Source organism: Triturus cristatus, chromosome 8, assembly GCF_964204655.1.
Source record: "Triturus cristatus chromosome 8, aTriCri1.1, whole genome shotgun sequence".
Lineage (NCBI taxonomy): Eukaryota > Metazoa > Chordata > Amphibia > Caudata > Salamandridae > Triturus > Triturus cristatus.
In genome coordinates this window covers 753,068,242-753,089,250 of record NC_140591.1, presented here as the reverse complement: position 1 = coordinate 753,089,250, position 21,009 = coordinate 753,068,242, and the positions used below count along the sequence as shown (strand labels likewise).

Below are 21,009 nucleotides of genomic sequence, written 5' to 3'. Positions count from 1 at the left end.
GCCCGAAGTGAAGCCGGAGTGGGCCGCCAAACGGTATCCCCGCCGATTCATTGCATGAAAGGTGTTACCTATAAGGTGCGTCTCCTGCAGGAAGACAACATCTGGTGAAATACGTTTTAAATACTGCAGGACCACACCACGCTTAATCCTATCCCCCAGGCCGTTAACATTCCATGACAACACAGTCAAATCCCTACCCCCCATCATACGTCGAGACAATCGGTCGTCCCCCACCGAGCATCTTAAAAACGACAAAACAGTTGCGGGTTTGCCTTGCGGTGCTAACAAACAACACACCCCCCCCACCCCCCGGTCCCAACAGAACTCCCCCCTCCCTGCACCCCTGCATGAGCCCAGACAGCCCCCCCAAAGTGCAGTGTGCCTGTCGCCCCATAGCTAAATACTAACTAGTCCCCCAGAGGAGGAGGGAAGCCCCCAGCAGACCCCACCCGACCTCCCTGGGAGGGGAACATACGAAAGCAATATATGGTAAAGGAACAACATCCAGAGCAGGGCCTATACAGTCACCCCTCAATTCTGATCCGGCGGGCCCTCCTCACCAGCCGCGCCCCCGCCGCCCCGATCTCCAGGCAAAGTGTCTAACCAGTCCCCAGCCGCCTCGGGCCGGTCGAAGAAGTGCGTACGGCCATCCACCTCCACCCTCAGCTTAGCCGGAAAGAACATCGAGTACTTGAGGTTTAGGTCCCTTAGGCGACATTTGATACCAAGAAAACTCTGTCGCTGCTTCTGGACCGCCGGAGTAAAGTCTGGGTAGAAGTGTACATCCATGTTGTCCAGCCTGACCGGTCCCTGTTGCCTGGAGGTCTGGAGGATGGCATCTCTGTCCCGAAAATTAAAAATCCGGGCAATAAGAGGCCGCGGCGGGGCACCGGTCTTAGGGCGGCCCCCGGGGACCCGGTGGGCACGCTCCACCGCAAAAAGCTTACTCAGCCCCCGGGGCTGGAGATGGGTCAGGATCAATTCTTCCACGAAGAGATCCGCCGCCTCCGCCTCCCGGCCCTCCGGCACACCAATAATACGGACATTATTCCTCCGGGCCCGACCCTCGGAATCCTCTAGTCGCCGGTCCATCAGGGCGCTCACCTGGCCAAGCCGGCGCACCTCCTTCTGGAGGGCCACCACGTCCGTCGTGAGGCTCGTCGTGGTGTGGGCCAGGGAGTCGACTCGGTCGTTTGTTTTTGACAAGTCTGCCCTCACAAGGCCCACATCCACCAGGACCGAGTCAATTTTTTGCGCCAAGGTATCGAAACGCTGGTCCACTGAGGCCTTCATCTCCGCGATGGCGCCCATGACGTCCCGGAGGGTCGGATCCACCGGATGGGCAGGTGCCTCCGTCGGGCCCACCGGGGATGTCCGCGATGTCTCCGGAGAACCCTTCTGGAGCGTGTAGCGATCCATACTATTGGCCTGGTGCGCCGTGCCACGGCGAGTTGTCTTCATCTTCGCCCGGTCGCCATCTTGTTTGGTGGACATGCTGGCCCTTCCACCGTCGTGCCAAGATCTCCAAACGGGCCGCCACACCAAATCACGGGTGTCAGGGGGGGGGCGGGGGCGACCACCGGGCCGCGGGTCAACCCACCGCCGGCGGGGCAGCCGGGCACCTGGACAAGACCACACCACCGCACCCCGCTCCGCAGCCCGACCCCGCTCGAAGCAAGGAGGGCGCAAAAGCGAAAGTGCGGGGTACGCGAGTCGCCCAGCCCCGCTCGCCGCTGTTATTCACTTTGTCCCCGGGTCGCCCCACCACTCCAATCCGGGGGGCCGGCGAGGAGAAGGCCGCAACCTTCGATCGATGCTCCCACCGGTGTTCGGGGTCCGATTCGAGCCCAAAAAACGGGTAGCGCCTCAGCTCTGGTTCCCCGACACAGTCCCCTCAACAAGGACAGGATATCGCCAGGATTAATTCAGGAGGTCGCGGAGGTCCTCGGGAGCCTCGCACCTACGCGGCCATCTTGGTTGCGCGCTAGGCTCCCAGTCCGGAGCAAGCAGAGTTAGTATTGATAACACCCTTTTGGAGGGCTCAGGTTTGGTTTCCGGATGTAATGGATCTTCTGGTGGAGGATCCGGTGGTCTTGCCAGACATGAGGGAAATATTGCAGGATGTTCAGGGGAATGTTCACGAATTGGTGGTGTCAGGGCAGTTACGGTTGATAGTGTGGTTGATTTCAGGAGAATTTGGCAGATGCATGGATTATCAAAGAGAGCGGAGGATCTTGTGTCTAAATCCTGGTCAAGGGGGACTTCAAGATCATATGGTTCTGCATGGAGAAAATGGAATGATTGGTGTATTAAGAGGGGTTTGGATCCCGTATCGGCACCTGTGGTAGAGGTTGCAGACTATTTGTCAGAATGTTTTGAAGAGGGATTGGCGTATAGTACAGTGAATTCAAGCAGGTCGGCGATTTCAGCTGGTCATGCATTGGTGGATGGAATTCCTGTTGGACAGCATGCTTTGATTAAAAGAGTAGTTAAAAGCGTGCGTATTATGCATCCTCCACAGGCGAGGTATTCTTCTCTGTGGGATGTTTCAGTAGTTTTAAGGGAGATGGAGAGTTGGGGTGCGAATTCTAGTCTAGATTTGAAACTCTTGTCATGGAAGTTGGTTATGCTTTTGTGTCTGGTTTCCTTTAGAAGGGTTTCGGACGTAAGAGCATTGGAGGTAAATTCTAGGTTTTATCAGCCAGAAGGGGTTTGTTTTGAGATAAAGAAAAGAACAAAGACTATGTCTAAAACGATTTTTTACCCTCTTTATGAGGGGAATAGAGTTTTGTGCGTGGTGAATTGTTTAAAGGAGTATGAGAAAAGAACGTTGGGATTGAGATTGGTTAATTGTTCACAATTACTGATTTCATATGTTAGACCATTTAGGGCTGTATCAACGCCAACTTTAGCAAGGTGGATAAGAGGAGTGATGATTAAGGCAGGTGTGGATATTAGTGTTTTTGGAGCACATTCAGTGAGAGGGGCTATGGCTAGTAAGGCATTCATGAGAGGTTTTAGCTTGAGTGATATTATGAAGTCGGCTGATTGGTCTAATGATGATACTTTCAGGAAGTTTTACTTTAAGCCTGTGGAAAATGTGTTGGATGCGGTTTTGGAATGACTTTGAACATGCATAATATTGGCCTCCGGGCCTTGCTATAAAATGCAGATTTTCCACAGTTTTAATGTAAAGAAAATCATGATTTTATTAAAGGCACGGGGGCTAATATTATCCCTCCACTGTGCCCTCCCTTGATTGTTAATAAGTTTGTTTATTTTGTAGGTTAACAAAGAAGAAGAGATTTGGCGTTAAGTCAGAGAAATTTGGAGGATGAAGGAGTTTGCTTTTGGAGATTTGGTTCTTCGCAGCTACAAAGAGGAAGATGGCTGCCTGTTCAGAGACTATATGCATGTTCAGGGTTCTAGAGTGTTTATTGTATTCTAATTCCTTGTGATGTTGCTGCTGTTCGAGTAGTAATAAAGGATGTTGTGCATAATATTAGCCTCCGTGCCTTTAATAAAATCATGATTTTATTTACATTAAAACTGTGGAAAATCTGCATCATTGCCCATAACAGACCGTTTAAAAAATGGACACTGCAGTGTTCCAGTCATTGGAACGCAAGAAGGCCGAAATCGGCAGAGAAACACTTCTGTTTCATAGTAAAAAGCCCGTTCTGTGTCTGTCAATGCCACCTGAAGCACACCTCATCAGGCATTGAAAAAGGACTGCACTATATTCCTGTGCTTTATGAGACATTCAACGTTAACGGTTTTACTCTGAAATATAAAAATGCCATATTCTATAACGGCTCCATTAAAATAATGGCCCTGCATCAGAGAGGGCGCGATTGCTTGTTTTTTAGAAGTGTGCTAATGTATGCAAACACAGACCGGGCCCATTGCTGCTTGCGTGTGTTAGCACATTAAAGCAGAACTGTCGTCTTCGCTAATGCTTGTTTAAATTAAAATGTAAGCTTCTTTAATGCAACGAGGGCAAAGGTACAACAGAAAGTATTAAACAACGTATTAAACAGGAAACAGAGGCAAGTAGAGGGCATTTGCACCCCCAAGATGCTTTTCAATTTCACGTTGTTCAATATTCTTGTTTTAATGGTATACTTTAAACTCACTCACTTGCTTTGTTGGTGCGCACGGTTCTCTGTTCTCCTTTAATAAATTCTTAGATAAACCTCATTTAGTTAGTAATATGACACCCATAAACGTGCTGGTGACATAGGTGATTTCAATTGTTGATTGTAAGGTAATACAGAGCCGTGTGCCAGTAGGTTCAGCCTGCGAGTTTGGAGTACATGGTGATATGAAAGTCCCTTCTGCAGGTTACCGAACCCCCTTTTAATGGACCGCATCTCCAGAATTTAGCAGAGGCGGACCTGTCTCTTAGCAGTTTTATCCTTTTTCTGTCCTCGTTCCTGAAGAACTACATTTTCAAGCCGCGTTGGATTTTTTCAAGTAGTATTTTTTTTTTTTTTACTGAATGCATCTGTTATTTCTGGGCTGCAGTCCACACATGAAGTTGGCATTCACTGCAATAAAACAAAAAAGCCAAGCACTGACAATGCCAATCTGTCCTTGTTATTCATGTGTAGGTCGTCGTGTTCATGAGCATGGAGCGCTACCTTGCCCTGGAATTGCCTCTGGTGCCCTTCACGGACAATGGCTGTGTGGGTCTTTCCACTGGCACTTTTATTTTTTTTGCTGATGCCTGACAAGAAAGTCTTTTGAAGTTTGTCTGTTGGTGTACTTTTACGGTGTGTGGTACTCATTTATTAATGCTCCAAGTCACAGTCTGCTGCAAGCCAGAGTTGGGGAAGCAGCCTGTTGGGGATTGGTAACTCCTAACATGTCAGAGAGAGTGAGGAACCAATAGCTCGTCTTCTGTTCGCACCAACTATAAATCGAGGAGCACACAGTGGGTATGCGCAGATTAAATCCTTCTGAAATCTTGTGCACACGTTTTCGACTCTGGCATGCTGCCTCTGTCTCTGTGCAATTTATTGGGCATCTGTTTATCACTCTTGTACTTCTCTAGTGCCTCTCGTAGGTCACAGCGCTGAAATGCTGTTAAGCACTAAATGGATTCGTTGTGTGGATGCTCAGGTTCAATAGGTTGTGTTTAATTATTTATTAATGTTCAGGTTTTACTACAATGCAGGACACACCCGGTATTGGACTGCATACAGTGTGATAACACATGCACATTGCAGGTTCAGACATAAGCCGTATCCTGCAGGGGGGCACTCTGTTAGTCTGTGGGGGTACTGGTGAGCTGTAAAACACAGGGGTACCTACGATCTGTGGCCCACATTTGGCTTGCTGATAGTGGCGCTTGTAGTCCCATAAAGATGGGGTGCTCTGTGTGGATGACAGGAGTTGGACAATGGCAGAATAGAGGGTGTCTGGGTGGTCGGAACCTGCGCTCACTTCTTTTCATGCTGCAGGTTGCGACAGAGGTTGTCTGCTGCTTTATAAGAGGCAGCCTGTGGAAAACACATAAAACACATCTTTCCGCAGTCTCAGACAGCACTCAAGTCCAGGCAGAGGCAGGCGGGCACACGTCACTCCTATATAAGAAGGCGGTTCCTAGGAAGCCATTGTTTCAGAGCGCCAACGTGTCTGATATTATTCTACAGTCGCTACAGAGCACTGGGGACTGAAGTCCTTTCAGCAGCCAGGGCTGGTCCAGGTGAGTCACCCTCCTCCCCCACTCCCGCAGCATGTGTCCCTCATCCGTTGTGGCTTTGTTCCTCTTTGCCCAGGTGACACTGTGGGTGAGCTCACCCTGATGAGAGTACTCAGTGTGTGCCTGAAAGGGCCTGGACTCCACTAAGCCATGTCTAAACAAAAGTATATTCCCACCTCCAGCCAGTACCACGGAAAGGAGTGACTGGCATTTTCCATCCACGAAAGATCCCTTTTGTGGGGTAGATGTCACAAATGTATTACTTTATAATGGGCCAGACTGGGAACCAAATGAATCCCTGGCAAAATGTTCATACCCGGTGGACTTTACAAGGCGAGTAGACCTCACATATTTGCTTGAAATGCACCATTTGCCCACTCTTTTTTCAAAATTTTATTGGGGGACAACCAGGGCTCGAGTCGGGGTACCACGCGGGTGGACGGCGTCCCCCCACTTATTTTACCAGGTTTTTCCGGGTGGACGCCGTCCCCCCTGCCCAAAAGCTGGACAGCATTGTGTGAGAAGAGAGCCCGGGTGGGAGGGAAGTTTCCCGTAAATTACCAAAGATATGCTAATATTTGTAATTGGAGACTTTAAGAGGCACCGGTGGTGTGTGCAGGCTGGAGTGATTGGGAGGCGGAGCGAGCAGGCGTTGGCGGTTAACGCTTGGAATGTGTGTCCTTCTGTATCTTGTGCACTTTTGAGCACTTCGTTGTGCAACTGGGGCACCCCCTGGGGGGAGTGGGGGGAGGGGGGATTGCAAAGGACATCGAGGAACAGAATAGGGGTAGCAGTGCTGTGAAATGCCCCGTCATCTAAAGGCATATGAATACTCATGAGATTCCTGTTGTGACGTCACTTCCGGTGACAGCGCCCCCCCCACTTCTTTTCATGAGATTCCTGTTGTGACGTCACTTCCGGTGACAGCGTCCCCCCACTTCTTTTTTTAGGACTTGTTCCCTGGGGACAACCCCCCTGAACCCCCGTAGGTGGTTTGGGCACGCTCGCTCACCGCAGTGCAGTACCAGAATTGTTTTACGCCCACCACTTTCAATTGTCACCAGCCACCACTGGGTGGGAGTACAGCTCCGACAGCGGACTGGCGTCCCGTTGATATTTGACGATCTTCACGCATCCACCAACATATAAATCGGGCCCATGGTACTTAACTTCACAGTAAGCAACATACTTATATGTTATTTATAATACAAACAGAAAGAGCTTACATGACATTGTAAGTAGTGAGGCCAGGTGTGCAGTGGTTGCTGCGGGTGTCCTAACTTTACTCACGTGCTTCTCTGCTCCCTCCAGATGTTACTTGTCTTAATATACATCAGTTCACGATTTGCGCCCTTTATTTATTGATTTTCGAGAATAAAGACTGTGATTTACATTTTATTTGCTTACTTTTCTCATTTCCCCTTCCTGGACCTAAAATGAAAATCAGAATGTATAGAATACTGTATGCACGGTAGCACCATACATCCTCTGAGAGGAAGCCATGCAGAGAACCCAAAAAAGCAATGTAATTCATAAAATGCGGGGGTAAAGGTAAACACACGGTGCAGGTATATCAGTTAGCAATAAAAAAGCGGAAGACCATTCGTTATATTTTTGAGCTCAGAGCATGTGATTGTTTAGTAGAAAAGATGAGCTTGGTGTATGCAAAGGAGCTTGGAACTGAAAAATATTTTCCTTAACGCGTACAAAAAAATCCCTGCAAGCGTCACTTCTACTGAGTGTCTTATGATCTTATCTCACTGTAGTGAAATGCCGGGAGGTCACTTCCTGATTTGTTTTTATTTTATTCATCTCGTGCGTTTTTCTTTTTCTACTTAGCTGGTCGGACCCACCCGAATTCGACAGAGGTAGTGGAGTTAAGGTAAAAGGTTGAGCGCGAGTTGCATGACAGAAGGGCAGAGGTACGCCTTTCTCTTAGTTCCAGGCCGTGCTTTGCCTTCTTCCTCTGGGCTTTGTTTAACTGACTGCCAGGAGGAGGCGGAGCGTCTTGTGTATGCGGGCAAGGAGGTCTGGCCTATCATTTTCTTTGTCCCTGCTGTCGGAGAAGACGGTGCTGGTTACCGCTGGAGGGTAGAGAAGAAAATAACGTCTCACAGCACCCTTCACCACCTGCTACCAAAACCTACGGGCCTTGCTCGCTATGTCGGGCCAGCTCTGCTTCGACGCCGGCTTTTCCAGTGAGGAAGTGCTGAGCAGCCGATTCCCGCTACACCGCGCCTGCAGGGACGGGGACCTCCGCGAGTTGTGCTCCCTATTGCAGCCGCCGCGCGCACCCGATGGCGCCGTCGACCTGGCCGCGGAGGACTCCTTCTACGGCTGGACCCCGATTCACTGGGCCGCGCATTTCGGCAAGGTACAGTGCAAAGGGCCGCGTTTCTTCTTTATCGTGGCGCGCAGCGAGTGAAAGTACTGCCGTCACCTGGACCATTGGGTTTGGTGGGGTGTAACCCCTTCTCTGGAAAGGACCCATCACGCACGTATAATAGTTTGTTAGGGTATTTGGTTTAATGGTCCATCACCTCAGTTTGAATTCCTCCCCTCTTCTCGCTCCAATGGAACGTTCCTTACGTATCTTTCTGTGCATGGGTGGGATGGGCTGCACCATTGTTTGAACGGGGGGGGGGGGGGGGCGGAGTTTTCCACAGCTAAAACATTCATTTTTCGCGGGCAGATGTTGCCGGCTAGAGTTTGCCAGTGGTTTTCGCCTACCTCTTCTCCCGCCTTGAATGTTTTAAAAAAAAATATATATATTCTATCTCCTTTCGGGTGAGATATGGCACCTTCATTCGCCAAAGCAAGGCGTATCCTACAAACTGCTGTTCTTCCACAGTAACTTCTAATTAGTTGTACGCGGTGTAAGTGCCGATTGCGAGTTATCCTCGTTCGTGGAGTCACGAAAACGAGTTATTTTATGAACTGTATCAGATTTTTAACCCTGTTAAGACGTCTCTTCTTAGCGATTTAACTGTTGCTTCCGGTATTTTTCAAAATAAGACTTTGTTGAAATCTTAGCATCCGTTTTCATTTCAGATTTAGTTTAAGGACCTGAACGCCAAAACATTTATGATTGGTTTGTGAAATATTTCCTCGCGTGTTAGGTGAGGTGCTTGCCATTTACCTCGGGTTAAACTGGTGACATTCGGAAGTCTCCCATTTTGACAAAATGACAAGAAGATATATATGCTCGTAAAGAACTTGAGCTTCTTGCTGAATGCTCATTCTGACGTTCCTTGTGAGGGAATCTATATTTCATGATGAAAACTCACTACACTGTATACACGGTTATGCCTTAAAGAATAGGAAATAGACACTTTTTGTAAACCAGTGATTTTTGGATGATGTTTGGGCAATTAGGCCTGCAGAATAACTCCCTCTGAGACAAATAATTATTTGTACTCCTTCGCATAGCTGCCGCTGTTCTAGAATCTCGTGAATTGTTGTATCGAGCTTGTTTTTGTTGGGGGTGTCTTTTGTTTATTTTTTTCACGTGGCCCAACGCATCAATGCATTCTGCCTTGAAAACTATAGTCAAATCTCTTTGATACAGTATTCAGAGCCGAGCAGGAAAGATGCCCAGACTTTGTAAGCGCTACAATGACACACACACGGTACCAGTTACTACACAAATAAATACTCGTGGCGTAATATAACATCCTTCAATTTAATAATCTGTGTAAACAAAACCCAGAAGTTCTTTGGTCACTTTTTAGGTTTGAAAGCTCTACCTTTACACAGATCTAGTCGAAATGAACAGAGGGGAAATTGGCTTGTAGCGCAAGTAACAATTTAGTGTCACTTTTAACTAGGCCGAAACAAAGTTAATGTAAATTTACCGAGCTGCTTTCTTTCCAGGCTGTCCACTGGTTTTGTTTTTGAGTACATTCGTTTTGGCACTGTCCCTACTTGTGTCACCCGTCTTAGTCGGTATTTTTCCCAGTGCTCAGCGCCCTTGGTTCCCAGCTGCTTACTGCACAGATGGTTTTTCTTTATGCATACTTGGTACATTATTTATTGGAGTATAAATAGTGACACTGTGTGATGTTTTCCAGAAGCCAAGCCTTCCTCTTAGTCACGTAGCTCCCACTGGACTGCTTAGCTGCATCAGTTCCTGATTTTAAGCCAAGTATCGTCTTCACTAGATATTGGACTCAGGCCAACTTGTAACTGGAGCAAAGAAAATGAGCTGTAGTAGTGTAAAGTAAACTATTATTTACAGCCCACTGTATATATGTATTTTTTAATTCGTTTGGACTAAGCATTAAGACAGCCTAAATGTAGTCTGAGGGCGACAATGTAGTCTGAGGGCGACAAACTATCTCCAAGCTTTTCAATCAAGGGGCCATGTAGGAAGCTGGCACTTTGTGATATACCACTAAGTGGTTATCTCGTATAGAGGGTCCAGAGATTCCCCCAAAACTGCACAGGGCTCAATGTAAATCCAAAGTCTTCTATTTGTGGTAGTGTGGTCGAGCAGCCGTAGGCCTAACGCAGAGGAGTGTAAGATATTTGTTATGCACACAGTGACCAATAAATGAGACATGACTCAAAAAAGAGATCACACAATTTTTTTTCACAATAAGCTTCTTTCAAGGTTCTGTAATGTTATTCATATAAAAGTAAAAGACTGTCACTGTTGACTGACTGATACATTTCAAATTTGCTACAGTCATCAATAAAGTTTGTTAAAAAAAAAAAGCTTCTTTCAAGGTTTATTTTACGACCAAGGTGCCTAAAAAAACAATGAATGTGTTCGTCTGTGACACAACTGGTGCTCATGTAAAGTGTTCTGATACCTTAGGGTCTAGTTCGTGCTATATAAAACTCGCCCCCCCCCCCCCCCCCCCCTCCAAACGTTTTTACGTTTTTCAAGAATACTTTTCACTTTAAAAAAAATTAGACACTTACTGCAATTTTTCAGATCAGCCATGTTTTTTCCCCCCGCATAGTTTTGTATAGCGCAAACTTGACCCAAAGGAATCTGATATCAGATCGCTTTACATGATTACCAGTTGCTTACATGAAAACACCTTTATTTTTGTTAGTCATGGGGAGATTATGTGATTTGCCCAGAATCACAGGATTTTGAGCGTCATTGCAGAGACTTGAACCAGATTTGAGATTGACCGACCTAGCCGTTACGCTACATCCTCTCCCTTAATGTTAACCTATGGGAAGAAAACAAGACTGGATTTTTTGAAGATAAGCGCACAACTTACAGATCCAGTCTTGGGGGGGGGGGGGGGGGGTTCAGGTCAACACTAGTCCAGGTTCAAATTAGTACCAAGACTGCGCCACCAGCGGCACATGGGAGGCCAATGTTGACCAATGGAAGAATGGTCGTGTTTGAAGATGCACTGCTCACGAGTGAGTAAAGTGGTATCTGGGGTTGATATCCTAGAGTTAAGGTAAGCACGGGGGGAGGCACCACCAAAGTTACACCCTCAGCAGCATAAGGGCAGCTGGGTGCAGAGTGCTAACACAGCGTCGGGCGACCAGTGTAAATCAATGGAGATCGGTTTTGGAGAAAGGCTGCAGGGTCGGGTCAGGTCAGGAGGGTGGTCGAAGGAAAGCCAGAGCTGCCCCGGTAAGTTTTGATGCTAGGGGACGTAGAGGCACCATTGGTCAAGCTCCCCAAAGCCCAGGGGCTACGGGTGCATGGTTGTCATTTGGCATCAGTAACAGCTTACCGGGCAGGTCGTGGTCAGGGGAGTCTTCGTATTGAGACTGTAGGCGTCTAGCTGGAGTCCGGAAGGACTCAGCCCATGGTGGAATCTGGCTCTGAATCGCTGGGGAACCTTCGCAGGACCGATTAGGCACAGGTATTGGGCGTTTGGTGCAGAGGTGGATGCAGAGGTGGCTTTGCGGATCCTCAGGGCAGAGTTAATTTTTATTTAGAGTTTGTTTCTTCTGGACTGGTCAGTTGTCCAAAGAGATTGAGTCTTTGTTGAAGGCAGGCAGTCCTCCCAGGGTTTTGGAGGTCGCTGGGCCTGCAGGACAAGTCCACTTTTGTAATAAGGGCGAATAGCAGCAGACAGGCCGGCAGGGCTGGCGTAGAGTCAGTCACTGGTCCTTCTTCATTCTTTTTTGTGCATCTCTTCGGTGTCTGGCTTTGCAGGTCATCAGGAATCTGATTTCAGGGTCAGGGGTGCCACCTAAACACTAGATTTAGGGGTGTAACGGGAGAGTGACAGGTAGAGGGACCAATGGGTTCATTACTTGGGGTGTGTACACCTACTATTTTCCCACCTTCCTTTGGGAGGGAGGCATAGCCCTAGTCCCGATTGGATACGTCTCATCATCTTTAAGATGGTGAGCACTGGAAAATGTTCTTTACTTCTCCAGCACCCGCGGGGTGGAGTTTGCGAAGGGGGGGCACACCTCTTTTTCTCATGAAGTTTTTTCCCGTCTGTTCTCCCTCAAAGAGTGGAAGTTTGAACTGGGGGCTAACATCTGCTAGCAACAGAAGCTGGGGTTGCATTGCAAAGGCAGAAAGGCCTTTGAAGCTTCCCTCTCGAGCACTATGCTAATCCTGAGGGAGAAGGTGTGACACCCCCAACCCCCCCTCCCCCCCCCCTCTACTAGGATGGGTTTTGCTTCTGTCCTCAGAGAGCAGTGGCTCTCTACCCAGGGGTCCAGAAACATGACTTTTGGTGGAAGGCTTCCTAAAGCCAGTCAAAGACTACACTAGAGTTGGTAGGTTTTCAGGGGGCACCACTGAGGTGCCCTGTGGGTACATGTGTTAATAAATCCAACACAGGCGTCAGTGTGGGTTTATTAAGAGGAGTCTTGGGTACCAAACAATCCTGAGATTAGTTAAGCCATCAAAGTGCTCGGGAACTAGCGTTGTCGAGTTTCCAGCCCATGTACTCTCTACGGCTTCCCTGGCACTTATAATATTTAAGTCCGTTCTTGATATTGTAAGGGCATATCTGCTCATGCAGATATGCCCACACCTGGGATATAGTGCATCCTGCCTTAGGGCTTGTAAGGCCTGCTAGAGAGGTGACTTACCTATACTTTAGGCAGTGCTTCCTTGACATGGCACACAGGCAGTGTTCCATGTCGACTTTGTCGTTTTCGTCTGCACCAAGGCATGCAGGCTGCAGTTAACGTGGCTCTGGGGAGGGAAGCCTAGAGGACCCTCTTCAGTCCCAATGCCCTAGGTACCAAGGTAATCAATCAGTCATAGCATTTGTAAAGCTCACTACATACCCGTTAGGGTCTCAAGGCGCTGGGGGGGGGGGGTACCATTTACTAGGGACTTGCATGGGGATCTGAAGTGGTGTCAATTATGGTGCAGTTTTAGGGGAGGAGCACTGGCACAGGGAACTTCGTTGGGACCCTGGACACTTTCATTCGAAACCACATAATTTCCAGGCAAAAAAGTGGGGGTAGCCATGTCAAGAGGCACTTTATCACAGTCTGTCTTTTGTTATGAATCATCCCAATATTGCAAATGCTGATCAAGCAACATCCCTTTTTCAGCTTTATTGTGATTGAAATGTACGTGTTACAAAAATGCAATATTTTTGAACTAACTTTATCTGGTTCCAGTAGAATATTGTAAACGTGTTGTGTAATCTGGCTGTGCTTAAATTTCAGTCCTCCATTGGAGTCCACATTTTTAGGTCGCAACCTACCAGACTGCGCAACTGTTTGGTTTGCTAAATACATTTTGGAGACATTCAGAAAGCTGACCTAGGAATGCATTCTGCCTGGTTCTTGCCATTGGCTTTGTGGTTTGTAGCTCACGTTTTTAGCTTTCCATTGGCGGCTTTGTTTTAGGCTGTCCAGCTTGAGTTTGTACCCTCTTGTTACCTTATCTACAGTATCCTTCCGAGTTCTCCCTTTCTGTAAACAGGTCTATAAATCTCGTCACATTTGCTGTGCATTCAAAGACCGAGGCCAAATCTCAGGCGTTGTCTTCCTAGGGCTCTTGTTTACTTTTCTTTCTCTGACTTCAAAGTGAGGATTTATGTGACCATCTTGCTGGATACTGGGGGTAGCAAGGAGTAGTTTTTCAGCACACGACTGTTTTTAAATGAACTGTAAGTATCTCAGAATAGATCAAAATTAGTTTATTACTAAAACTGTATGTGTGCGCAAATGTAATGGTCATTTCAGTTGAAAATGTGTAGTCTGTAATGGCAATGTGTTACCACACAGTGAATACTCCACTCTACTCTATCCGCAGCACTCCACACCACTGCATCTTTTCTGCACCACTCCACTTTACAACGTGCCACAGTGCTTTGCATCACTCCTCGCCCCTGCACTCTACCAATGCAAAAACAAGAATTGTTAGACAGAATGCAGAACAATGTCATACATTCACCCCTGTACAAAGATCTGGGCCTAAATGCATAGTTTTTTTTTGCTCACCGTGCCATTCCAGTTTGAACCCAGCCAAATGCAAATCAGTCTTGGCCCTGCGCCCAATAGGAACAGTCCAGCATGAACGGCCAGGCCATGTCCTCCTGAACTGGAAACAAGCATCCTAGAACCGGTTTCAGGGTTTCACCCCTCATCAGCCAGGATAGGTTGACTCCAGTGGTATGGAGAGCACAGGACTTGCGTCTGGGCATACCCGTCCCACTCGGGGTGACAAATGGAAAAAGAAGAATTGATGGACAGAATGCAGAACAATGTCTTACATTCAGCCCAGTACAATGGGCCTAAATCCAATGTTTGCATTGTCCAGCATTCCGTCCATCAACTGTTTCTTTTGTATATATTGCCCTAAGTGGGAAGGGCATGCCCAGACGTGGGTCCCCGTGCTCACTACACCACTGGATTCAAGCTAGCCTGGCTGATGAATGGTGATGCCCTGAAAACGGTCCCAGGATGCTTGTTTCCGGTACAGGGAGGACCTGGATTGGCAGTTCAGGCTGGACTGTTCCACAAGGAACAGGGTCAAGACTGATTTGCATATGTCTGGGTCCAATCTGGGGTGGTGAGCAAAAGAATGATGGATTTAAACCAGATCCTTGTGACTGGGGGTGAATGTTTGCATTGTCCAGCATTCTGTCCATCAATTGTTTCTTTTGCACCTGAACTCCACCATGCACCACTCATCTACGCCACTGCATTCTACGACGCTGCACTGTACATTGCTGAATTCAGTGCCACTGCACTCTATGCCACTCAACTCTTCCCTCTATGCTACTCCACTGTACTCTGCGCCACTGCCCTCTGCATCACTCAACTCTACGCCACTACATTGTCCCACTCTATGCCTTTTCACTCTGCTTCCTTCTACTCTGCGTCACTCCACTCTACTATGCAGTACACTAATCTACGCCACTACATTCTACAACCCTGCATTGTACACTGCGGATTTAATGCCACTGCACTCTACGCCACTATACTCTGCAACATGCTACGCCAATGCACTCTACGACAGTCCACTCTGCCATTCCACTGTATGCCACTGTGCGCAACTCCACACTATGTCACTCCAATACACAACATTCTCTGCCACTTCACTCTACAACCTTCTTCTCCCACCTTTGCCATTCTACTCTACAACACTCCACGCGGCTCTCTGCGCCACTAAGTTTTAGCTATGCTGAACAGCAGCTACGCTGGTGTACAGTATGGCTAAAACACACTGGCAAAGCAAATAGCTCTTGCATAAGCGAGACTTATTGGCTTTGTCAGTGCTTGTTTCTTTTTAAGGTCAAAGGCCATTTGATGGGTTGCTTGCGAGTCTTGTATGCCTCATACATTAATGATTCCTGTGCCTAGATCTGCCTGCCCTACCCCTGCAGTTTCCAGGCAGTCTCACATTACATGGTACAAAGGAGGTGGCTGGCTTCGACCATTCTCAGTAGTTTCATGCACTGAGGAGCATTTTGTGGCTCAAGTCTAGTACGATTTCTTTATCATGTTCTTCTCATGAAAGGGTGCAGAGAATGGGGTTTGCGACCATACTGTAAAACGTTTTGAATGGTGTTTTTTCCATTCTCTAATTTGTTTCTCTGTTTTGCATTTTGAAGTTGGAGTGTTTAATGCAGTTGGTAAGAGCTGGATCCAGTGTCAACACCAGTACAACACGATTTGCTCAGACTCCTGTCCACATTGCAGCTTTTGGAGGACACCCCCAATGCCTGATCTGGTTGATTCAATCAGGCTCTAATGTTAATATACAGGTAAAATGCATGCCTATTTCTGAGGCACAGTTACATGTGCTGGCCGTGATTGGATTTCGAACGCATGAAGTCTTCATCCAGAAATACTGGTAGTAAATCCCAAACGTGCTGCAAAGCACCCATAGAGTATTAAATGTCTTCAGGTTATGCTTGGTGACGGTGTTTTAAAAATAGTTTAGTCCCATCCAATTAAGCTAATTTTTTTTACGTTTGTTAGAAAAAATATAGATTTATTTGTGGAGTGTGGCTTTGCACCAATGAGGTGTACACATGCTGAAAGTGGGATACCTGTTCTAATACACAATCTGGAGTGTATTAAAAGCCCGGCTCATAAAAGGTTACAAGGAATTTAAAGTCTGGCTTAAACCCATATAACCTGGAAGTTCATGGCAGTGCAGTACTACATACAGGTCATTTGTACGGCTATGTTTAGAAGGGCAGAATGCTACTTCCTGCTGTGAAGACCTTGTCCAGTCACGTCTGTGTTGGTATAAGAGGAAACGATTTGGCTTTATGGTGGGCATTACTACATTCCTATGCTTGGTGGATGAAAATGATGTTCTAGTTGAACATTGTGGGTAAACTGTACTCAAAGGCCCTTTATACTAGAGCCACGCAGGAGATGAAGTCAGATGAAAATAAAAACCTTGATTTATGGCCAGGTCTGCTCCTCGTGATTATTGCAGTGGTCAGAGATTACTTTTAACTAACTAGTTCTGTTAGTCCTTTTTACATACTCCATTTTAATGTAGTAGTCTTTAGTTGATCTGCTTCAGTATACTCAATTTTAAGGGAATTCTTTCCATTTTAAAACCTTTAGGTGTAGATATCAGACACAGTAAAATGTTGCCTGACATTGTCCTCGAACGGTACCAGACATGATATATGTAATTCTCTTCTACCATAATCTCTATGTGAAGATTGTAGTTAGGTTTGCTTTTACTGTTAATGGTGCATATTGTTAGATTTATTGTATGATGTGACCGGATAATTAAAGTCTTTTCTGTCGGACTGGGAATTTCCAGTTTTCCTTTGGTGCAAGAAGTGGTTGGTTATTACATGATTGATTTTAAATAATTGCAATACTTGGTTAATGGTAGCAGTGCCAGGTTGATTACCTGGGTCTTGTGTATGGTGGTGGGATTAATTTGTGTTAGTTATACTAAACATCCAGGTCTTTTCCCAGTCCATGTAACTTTCATTTACTGTGGAGCCTGTCGAGGAACGAGTAGCAGACTGGGTGCTTTGAAAACTCCTGATTAGAGATGAGCTATGGACTTATCACGCATTTCCATTGGTTTCTATACTTGTTGAGGCTAATCCAACAGGTGAAAAGCACTGTTGTCATAATACATTTAAATGACAGATTCACAGTTCGGCGGTGTCTCCTGGCCAGAATAGTTTTAAAAACCAAATGAAACCATTAACAGTAAGGTGCTTTGATGATTAAAAGCCATGTTCGCTGCAGTGTGACTGGGGCATGTGGCTTATCGTGCATGTGAGGTTGTCGTGCTGAAAGGGTTAGTCCGAGTTGAGGGCTGTCTACTGGATGAAAAAAGACGTGCATGCAAATGTAGAACTAAAACTTGGAAGATAAGTTAATTTAAGCTCTGGCTAACTCCTTCCATTTCTGTTATTCACAGTCAAACTAGTGAATTCAGGAACTCTTTCAGTGTGTGTGGTGTAAGGAATTTTATATTTTTATTGGGTATTTCTTTATTACAGTATATTTTGGGGAGGGAGGGGTGGGATTTGTGCTTGACAAAAACTGTTGTTTGTCATTTCAGGACTATGTAGGTGAATCGCCTATACATAAAGCAGCCCGGTCTGGTAGTATGGAATGCATAAGTTCTCTTGTGACACATGGAGCGCAAATCGAGTAAGTTGCCATTATGATTGACCCAAACAGAAATAAAAATGAACAGTAATAACATTACGCAGAATCTGCCCGATTAATGTAACTGGGACATTTCTGGGGACGTTCTATAATTTTAGAGTCCTTGTCAACTGTCTCTCGCACCCCTCCTACCGGGAAAGTTTTTGGAGTGTAGCAGACTCCATTTGATAGCTGCAACATTTTAGAAGCAGAAAATATTTATTTGTGCACTGTAGTAGAAACAAATAAGGTGTTTAGCTCAAATATGAAAAACTGTAGTGTAACTGTAAGACTTCAGAAGTCTGGTTCTGTTTACCAAATTGCCCCTTGTTTTGCAGGATAGGAGTCGAAGGAGGACTGGGCACAGTTAAGTGGCACTTAGGAGGGGCAGGGTGGGGATCTTTTTTTGGTCAAATTGCTGCTAAATGTCCACATTTTGGCAAACCAACTTCAAAATAGCACTTACATTTTCAATTCTCGTTTGGTCTTCAATCTTCCCCTGCAACTCGCTGCCTCACATGCCACCAACCTCCCCTTGACCCACTCACAATAACTGTTGTGGGAAAAAGCTGTTATTTTTCCATCTGCTTCCATGCTTCTTGTTCTCAGTTGTATTGTCTTTACAGTCTTCATGCCCAGCATCTTCTTACTGACTACCAAATGTATTAATCCTTGATTATATGGTGGTTTATTTTTTACTTCCAGTAGGCATATGCATTTTGTTTCTGCATAAAGTTTCCCAGTCAAAACAGCGTTGATACTGCCGCACTTTGTAGAATGAAGTATAGTGTTCAGTACATGTGCTTTTGAATGCTATCCTACACCCATAGATGCTGGCCATTCCTGCTGTTACTCTGGTGTGATGCATGTGAACTTATGAGCATCACACTTTCTTTTCTTGTGTATGAGCACAGTACTGTCTTTTTCTTTGTATTGCTGACTCCACAAAAGGCTTTTAATGTTTTATCTACCCATTATCCACTGATTACGGGATATATGGTGAGGTTGGTGCTACCTATGCATTGTCCCTCATGGTTTCACTCTTGTGTCAAAAGGCATAATGTGCATGTTGTACATTAAGTGTACAATGTTAGCATTATTCTCGGCACTTCTTTTTATTATTTTTTTTCATCCACTTGAGTTACTCATATCGATTTTGGCTGTTGTTTCTGATTGTAATTTACAGTAAATGGCTTTTTGGGGAGATATGTGCCAGATAGGCAGGAATTGGTATATAGATGTGAAGATGCATGCAGCTTGAATTGATGGTTCTGCTGAGTCTTTTGTTTTTCATCTTTTATTGGTGTTTTACTTTTTTTGTGGTCTGTGGTAGTTGACCACTCTGGCTTACTACCTCTGCAAACCTTTAAGCGACTGCAGAGGTAGTTAGTGGTGGCTTTGTTGGTATAAAGGGACCAGTTAATTCATGGACTTGTAGAGGAATTAGTCTGCTAAAAGATGTCTAGACAGTTGATACTGGTTTGCTTGGAAAGCTTCCTGCATTTGAAAGACGTTTCTAGTGGGTAAGTATTCTGTTCCCTCGTACCAAATTAATAGTTGTCTTTTGACTTCCTTAAAAGAGCAGAATATTTTTAATTTGTGTGTGGGTTGCTTTCTTTGTACTATATTTTTCTGACCTTTGCAAGCCGATGGTAATCATTTTTAAGTTTCCTTTGAAAATGTGGTGCTTGATTTGATTGAGACACCCGTCTTTAAGTGTTTGGCTTAAAGGCCATGTTGAGTTCTTTCTTTAGAGATTGAAGCCTGTTTCAAATATTCACTGTTCATGAAATCCTTTTGGTCGTCATTGTTTTTGCTATGGGGTTAACAAATTTATTTCCACTCGCAGAGGGCTATGGTTTATTCTTGTACTGCATTAGGTTAATTAGGTTATGATCTTTGGGTTTTTTCTTCTAACCAGGTTTGAAATATTTATCGAAGAAATCAAGTACCCAGTTATCTGGATGACTTCTCCTAGACGTTCTCATTCAACCTTGTGGCTGGTGCTTTTGTTGGCTTGTTCCAGCTTTGGTTAGACTTATTTAATGGTCTTGAAATGCTTCGTTTTACCTGTGAAGTTCCTCAGATGGTTATTTATGTTTAATGCAGTTTTACCTTTGTGTCGTACCTTTAGGATCTGAAGTCATTTTTCTTCCGGCTAAAGCCAGTGGTGATGAGATCTCATCCTGTGGCAGATGTTTAGTGCACAGTTAAATTCGTTCAGCTAGGATCTTGTAGTGCATGGCACGGGGGGGGGGGGCAGGGTTCAGGCTCAGCTTTATTGGCCAAAGCTGGTACAATCCATACTTCAGAAATATTATTTTGCTATTGGACTGAAATGTATGGGTTTAGTGATTATTCTATTCAGTAAATCGGTGATATCTAGTAAGAGGTCTACCCACTTTGTCTAGAAACCTAATGCTAAGTGTTGTGGTTTATTTTCCTCGAACCTATGAATCCATCCTTCCACACCTTGTAGACACGTACTACTCGGTCATCCCACCTAAGACATTTAAAACCCACTGTCTTATCCACCTCGCTTTGACGTCTGAATGTGTTACTTTTATCTTTAGCGTTGCCATTATTCTGAAGTCTTCTCCGCTCTTCAGTCCTGCTATGCACAAAACAATGATAACCTTTTCCCATTCATCAGTTACAGAAGTTAATAACTTGATCTACAGAAAATTGGCCATCCTCTAACCTTGTGGCAGAAAATTAAAAAAAAAATTAAAGTTTAGAAGTGTGGATGCGTTTCTGTTGGTCATCTAGCAGCAATTCTCCAAATTGGGATCCTGCTTGGTTTACTTTTTTAGTACCCTAAACCATACAAACTATTAATTCCCCTCTATTGTTAGTTACCATGCATGGTGTCATTAAACGCCAAGAAAAGTGCATTTGCAAAGCAGCGTTTCACATCCCATGTAAAAGGGTTAACGTAGGTCAGGGTTACCTAAATGTAGCATTTCCTGCTGTGTTGGACAATTCAGCTGTTGGTGTCAAGATAATTCCATTTGCATAACTTTGCTTTCAATGGCTGTATGCGCGCATGGAAAAAGTCGTCGTACTTGATTTTTCAGGTGATTGTTTTGGATTAAAGACTAGTAGGATCCTGCATCCTTGATGTTCTGCTCTTAACTAGGGAGAGTGGAGCAGTGGACAATCTTTAGTGTTCTCGTTATCGGTATGAAGCATCAACTCCAAACTTCATCTGGTGAATATCTTTCACAGATTTATTAATAAATGCGTCTTATCAC

The 21,009-nt window shown here is 45.6% G+C and overlaps 1 protein-coding gene across 1 annotated transcript in view; it reads left to right on the top strand.

Moving 5' to 3' along the window:
* The first annotated feature begins 7,695 nt into the window (after window positions 1-7,695).
* The window catches only part of ANKRD10 (ankyrin repeat domain 10), an 86,734-nt gene continuing 73,420 nt past the window's right edge, over window positions 7,696-21,009 (top strand). The window contains exons 1-3 of the mRNA XM_085622180.1: window positions 7,696-8,081; window positions 15,727-15,879; window positions 17,667-17,758. Of these exons, the coding sequence (XP_085478306.1) occupies window positions 7,869-8,081; window positions 15,727-15,879; window positions 17,667-17,758 (458 nt within the window). The 5' untranslated portion in view covers window positions 7,696-7,868. The remainder of the gene's footprint in view (window positions 8,082-15,726; window positions 15,880-17,666; window positions 17,759-21,009) is intronic.